This window comes from Caretta caretta, chromosome 6 (genome assembly GCF_965140235.1).
Source record: "Caretta caretta isolate rCarCar2 chromosome 6, rCarCar1.hap1, whole genome shotgun sequence".
In the NCBI taxonomy this organism is placed as follows: domain Eukaryota; kingdom Metazoa; phylum Chordata; order Testudines; family Cheloniidae; genus Caretta; species Caretta caretta.
Window position 1 is genome coordinate 19141252 of NC_134211.1, and position 6103 is coordinate 19147354.

A 6103-nucleotide genomic window follows, 5' to 3' on the forward strand; every position below is an offset into this window, starting at 1 on the left:
TGGGGGGGGGGAAGAGAATAGAAGAGACCCAGGCCCACCCACTATTCTAGGTCCCAACCCAAGGACCCTTTAAATAGCAGCCTCCTGCGGTGCCTCTTTAACCTCTCTTAATACTGCTATATTTCCCTGGGCCACTTCCCCACAGCCCCAGCACATTCTTTGCCCTCACCTCAGGACCCTCAGCAACTCAGTCCCAACAGCCAGCTAGGAGCTCCCTGCTGCTCCCCCAGTCCTTGCCAGCAGCTATGCTGTCTAAGCCCTGGTCTACACTAGGACTTTAGGTCGAATTTAGCAGCATTAAATCGATGTAAACCTGCACCCGTCCACACGATGAAGCCCTTTATTTCGACTTAAAGGGCTCTTAAAATCGATTTCCTTACTCCACCCCTGACAAGTGGATTAGCGCTTAAATCGGCCTTGCCGGCTCGAATTTGGGGTACTGTGGACACAATTCGACGGTATTGGCCTCCGGGAGCTATCCCAGAGTGCTCCATTGTGACCGCTCTGGACAGCACTCTCAACTCAGATGCACTGGCCAGGTAGACAGGAAAAGAACCGCGAACTTTTGAATCTCATTTCCTGTTTGGCCAGCGTGGCAAGCTGCAGGTGACCATGCAGAGCTCATCAGCACAGGTGTCATAAATATAAAGGGAAGGGTAAACCCCTTTGAAATCCCTCCTGGCCAGGGGAAAGCTCCTCTCACCTGTAAAGGGTTAAGAAGCTAAAGGTAACCTCGCTGGCACCTGACCAAAATGACCAATGAGGAGACAAGATACTTTCAAAAGCTGGGAGGAGGGAGAGAAACAAAGGGTCTGTGTCTGTCTGTAGTCGTCTTGGCCGGGGATAGACCAGGAATGGAGTCTTAGAACTTTTAGTAAGTAATCTAGCTAGGTATGTGTTAGATTATGATTTCTTTAAATGGCTGAGAAAAGCATTGTGCTGAATAGAATAACTATTTCTGTCTGTGTATCTTTTTTGTAACTTAAGGTTTTGCCTAGAGGGGTTCTCTATGTTTTTTTAATCTAATTACCCTGTAAGATATCTACCATCCTGATTTTACAGGGGGGATTTCTTTATTTCTATTTACTTCTATTTTTTATTAAAAGTCTTCTTGTAAAAAACTGAATGCTTTTTCATTGTTCTCAGATCCAAGGGTTTGGGTCTGTGGTCACCTATGCAAATTGGTGAGGCTTTTTATCCAACATTTCCCAGGAAAGGGGGGGTGCAAGTGTTGGGAGGATTGTTCATTGTTCTTAAGATCCAAGGGTCTGGGTCTGTAGTCACCTAGGCAAATTGGTGAGGCTTTTTACCAAACCTTGTCCAGGAAGTGGGGTGCAGGGTTTTGGGAAGTATTTTGGGGGGAAAGACGCGTCCAAACAGCTCTTCCCCAGTAACCAGTATTAGTTTGGTGGTGGTAGCGGCCAGTCCAAGGACAACGGGGGGAATATTTTGTACCTTGGGGAAGTTTTGACCTAAGCTGGTAAAGATAAGCTTAGGAGGTTTTTTCATGCAGGTCCCCACATCTGTACCCTAGAGTTCAGAGTGGGGGAGGAACCTTGACAACAGGTGACCATGATGGAGTCCCAGAATCACAAAAGAGCTCCAGCATGGACCGAATGGGAGGTACGGGATCTGATCGCTGTTTGGGGAGAGGAATCCGTGCTATCAGAACTCCGTTCCAGTTTTCGAAATGCCAAAACCTTTGTCAAAATCTCCCAGGGCATGAAGGACAGAGGCCATAACAGGGACCCGAAGCAGTGCCGCGTGAAACTGAAGGAGCTGAGGCAAGCCTACCAGAAAACCAGAGAGGCGAACAGCTGCTCCGGGTCAGAGCCCCAAACATGCCGCTTCTATGATGAGCTGCATGCCATTTTAGGGGGTTCAGCCACTACTACCCCAGCCGTGTTGTTTGACTCCTTCAATGGAGATGGAGGCAATACGGAAGCAGGTTTTGGGGATGAAGAAGATGATGATGATGATGAGGTTGTAGATAGCTCACAGCAAGCAAGCGGAGAAACCGGTTTTCCCGACAGCCAGGAACTGTTTCTCACCCTGGACCTGGAGCCAGTACCCCCCGAACCCACCCAAGGCTGCCTCCTGGACCCAGCAGGAGGAGAAGGGACCTCTGGTGAGTGTACCTTTTAAAATACTATACATGGTTTAAAAGCAAGCATGTGAAAGGATTACTTTGCCCTGGCATTCACGGTTCTCCTAGATGTACTCCCAAAGCCTTTGCAAAAGGTTTCTGGGGAGGGCAGCCTTATTGCATCCTTCATGGTAGGACACTTTACCACTCCAGGCCAGTAACACGTACTCGGGAATCATTGTAGAACAAAGCATTGCAGTGTATGTTTGCTGGCATTCAAACAACATCCGTTCTTTATCTCTCTGTGTTATCCTCAGGAGAGTGAGATATAATTCATGGTCACCTGGTTGAAACAGAGTGCTTTTCTTCAGGGGACACTCAGAGGAGCCCATTCCTGCTGGGCTGTTTGCCTGTGGCTAAACAGAAATGTTCACTGCTGTTAGCCACAGGGAGGGGGGAAGGTTGAGGGGGTAGCCACGCGGTGGGGGGAGGCAAAATGCGACCTTGTAACGAAAGCACATATGCTATGTATGTAATGTTAACAGCAAGGTTTACCCTGAAAGAGTGTAGCCACTGTTTTATAAAATGTGTCTTTTTAAATACCGCTGTCCCTTTTTTTTCTCCACCAGCTGCATGTGTTTCAATGATCACAGGATCTTCTCCTTCCCAGAGGCTAGTGAAGCTTAGAAAGAAAAAAAAAACGCACTCGCGATGAAATGTTCTCCCAGCTCATGCTGTCCTCCCACACTGACAGAGCACAGATGAATGCATGGAGGCAAATAATGTCAGAGTGCAGAAAAGCACAAAATGACCGGGAGGAGAGGTGGCGGGCTGAAGAGAGTAAGTGGTGGGCTGAAGAGAGTAAGTGGCGGGCTGAAGAGAGGGCTGAAGCTCAAATGTGGTGGCAGCGTGATGAGAGGAGGCAGGATTCAATGCTGAGGCTGCTGGAGGACCAAATCAGTATGCTCCAGTGCATGGTTGAGCTGCAGCAAAGGCAGCTGGAGCACAGACTGCCACTACAGCCCCTGTGTAACCAACCGCCCTCCTCCCCAAGTTCCATAGCCTCCACACCCAGACGCCCAAGAACGCGATGGGGGGGCCTCCAGCCAACCAGCCACTCCACCACAGAGGATTGCCCAAAAAAAAGAATGCTGTCATTCAATAAATTTTAAAGTTGTAAACTTTTAAAGTGCTGTGTAGCATTTTCCTTCCCTCCTCCACCACCCCTCCTGGGCTACCTTGGTAGTCATCCCCCTATTTGTGTGATGAATGAATAAAGAATGCATGAATGTGAAGCAACAATGACTTTATTGCCTCTGCAAGCGGTGATTGAAGGGAGGAGGGGCGGGTGGTTAGCTTACAGGGAAGTAGAGTGAACCAAGGGGCGGGGGGTTTCATCAAGGAGAAACAAACAGAACTTTCACACCGTAGCCTGGCCAGTCAGGAAACTGGTTTTCAAAGCTTCTCTGATGCGTACCGCGCCCTCCTGTGCTCTTCTAACCGCCCTAATGTCTGGCTGCACGTAACCAGCAGCCAGGTAATTTGCCTCAACCTCCCACCCCGCCATAAACGTCTCCCCCTTACTCTCACAGATATTGTGGAGCACACAGCAAGCAGTAATAACAGTGGGAATATTGGTTTCGCTGAGGTCTAAGCGAGTCAGTAAACTGCGCCAGCGCACCTTTAAACGTCCAAATGCACATTCTACCACCATTCTGCACTTGCTCAGCCTGTAGTTGAACAGCTCCTGACTACTGTCCAGGCTGCCTGTGTACGGCTTCATGAGCCATGGCATTAAGGGGTAGGCTGGGTCCCCAAGGATACATATAGGCATTTCAACATCCCCAACAGTTATTTTCTGGTCTGGGAATAAAGTCCCTTCCTGCAGCTTTTGAAACAGACCAGAGTTCCTGAAGATGCGAGCGTCATGTACCTTTCCCGGCCATCCCACGTTGATGTTGGTGAAACGTCCCTTGTGATCCACCAGAGCTTGCAGCACTATCGAAAAGTACCCCTTGCGGTTTATGTACTCGGCGGCTTGGTGCTCCGGTGCCAAGATAGGGATATGGGTTCCGTCTATAGCCCCACCACAGTTAGGGAATCCCATTGCAGCAAAGCCATCCACTATGACCTGCACATTTCCCAGGGTCACCACCCTTGATATCAGCAGATCTTTGATTGCGTGGGCTACTTGCATCACAGCAGCCCCCACGGTAGATTTGCCCACTCCAAATTGATTCCCAACTGACCGGTAGCTGTCTGGCGTTGCAAGCTTCCACAGGGCTATCGCCACTCGCTTCTCAACTGTGAGGGCTGCTCTCATCTTGGTATTCATGCGCCTCAGGGCAGGGGAAAGCAAGTCACAAAGTTCCATGAAAGTGCCCTTACGCATGCGAAGTTTCACAGCCACTGGGAATCGTCCCAGACCTGCAACACTATGCGGTCCCACCAGTCTGTGCTTGTTTCCCGAGCCCAGAATCGGCGTTCCACAGCATGAACCTGCCCCATTAGCACCATGATGCATGCATTGGCAGGGCCCATGCTTTCAGAGAAATCTGTGTCCATGTCCTGATCACTCACGTGACCGCGCTGACGTCGCCTCCTCGCCCGGTATCGCTTTGCCAGGTTCTGGTGCTGCATATACTGCTGGATAATGCATGTGGTGTTTAATGTGCTCCTAATTGCCAAAGTGAGCTGAGCGGCCTCCATGCTTGCCTTGGTATGGCGTCCACACAGAAAAAAGGCGCGGAACAATTGTCTGCCGTTGCTCTGACGGAGGGAGGGGAGACTGACGACACGGCTTACAGGGATGGCTTCAGGGAGCTAAAATCAACAAAGGGGGTGTCTTTACATCAAGGAGTATTTCAGGCAGGACTTCACGGAGGGTTCCAATAAGAAATGGTGCACCTAAGTTATTGTTCTTATTGGAACAAGGAGGTTAGCCTGGCCTCTGATTGATACATGGCTAGATTTACCTTGCTGCACTTTCTCTGTGAGTGACTGCAGTGTGACCTAGAAGAATGAGTCCCCTAGACAGGGGAGGAGGCAAATGAATACAGAACAAATCTGGTCTATTTCTTGTTTTGATCCACTCCATCTATCTTTTACATCTTTGGCTGGCAGCAGACGATGCAGAAGGACTGCATGCCATCCTCATCTCTTGCCTGCCCGGCAGAAGATGGTACAGTACGACTGCTAGCAATCCGTATCGCCTGCCTGCTCACCATAAGACGGTTCAATAGGACTGACTGCAGGACTAAAGAGAATGACCTGGTCAAGTCACTCTAAATTAAGTCCCTGCGCCCATGTCTGTCCAGGCGCTCCCAACCGACGTGGCCAGGAGCACCTCGGACATGACGATGACGGCTACCAGTCATACTGTACCGTCTGCTGCCACAAGGCAAGGGGTTGCTGCTACTGTGTAGCAAAGCCGTACCGCGTCTGCCAGCACCCAGGAGACATAGGGTGACAGTTACCTGAGCGGGCTCCATGCTTGCCGTGGTATGGCGTCTGCACAAGTCAATTCAGGAAAAAAGGCGCAAAACGATTGTCTGCCCTTGCTTTCACGGAGGGAGGGAGGGAACGGGGGCCTGACGATATGTACCCAGAACCACCCGCGACAATGTTTTAGCCCCATCAGGCATTGGGATCTCAACCCAGAATTCCAATGGGCAGCGGAGATTGCGGGAACTGTGGGATAGCTATCCACAGTGCAACGCTCCGGATGTCAACTCTAGCCTCGGTACTGTGGAAGCACTCCGCCGAGTTAATGCACTTAATGCACTTAGAGTATTTTCTGTGGGGACACACACACTCGAATATATAAAACCGATTTCTAAAAAACCGACTTCTATAAATTCGACCTTATTCCGTAGTGTAGACATACCCTAAGATGCTCACAGTTCTCTCAGCCCTCCAGGGACACAATCCTCACTCCCTAATCTCCCAGCAGCAACTGACCCAGTCTGGCTCTGCAGCTTCCTTTTATCTGAGCCTGCTGGGCTCAGATTGGTTGCT

At 50.0% G+C, this 6103-nt stretch overlaps 1 protein-coding gene across 1 annotated transcript; it reads left to right on the plus strand.

Annotated features, from left to right (window-relative positions):
• The first annotated feature begins 1572 nt into the window (after positions 1-1572).
• Positions 1573-3173, plus strand: LOC142072609 (myb/SANT-like DNA-binding domain-containing protein 7). The gene is made up of 2 exons (XM_075130039.1): positions 1573-2128; positions 2716-3173. The coding sequence occupies exons 1-2, from the start codon at positions 1573-1575 to the stop codon at positions 2799-2801; spliced, it is 642 nt and encodes a 213-aa protein (XP_074986140.1). The 3' UTR covers positions 2802-3173.
• Positions 3174-6103: the final 2930 nt, after the last annotated feature.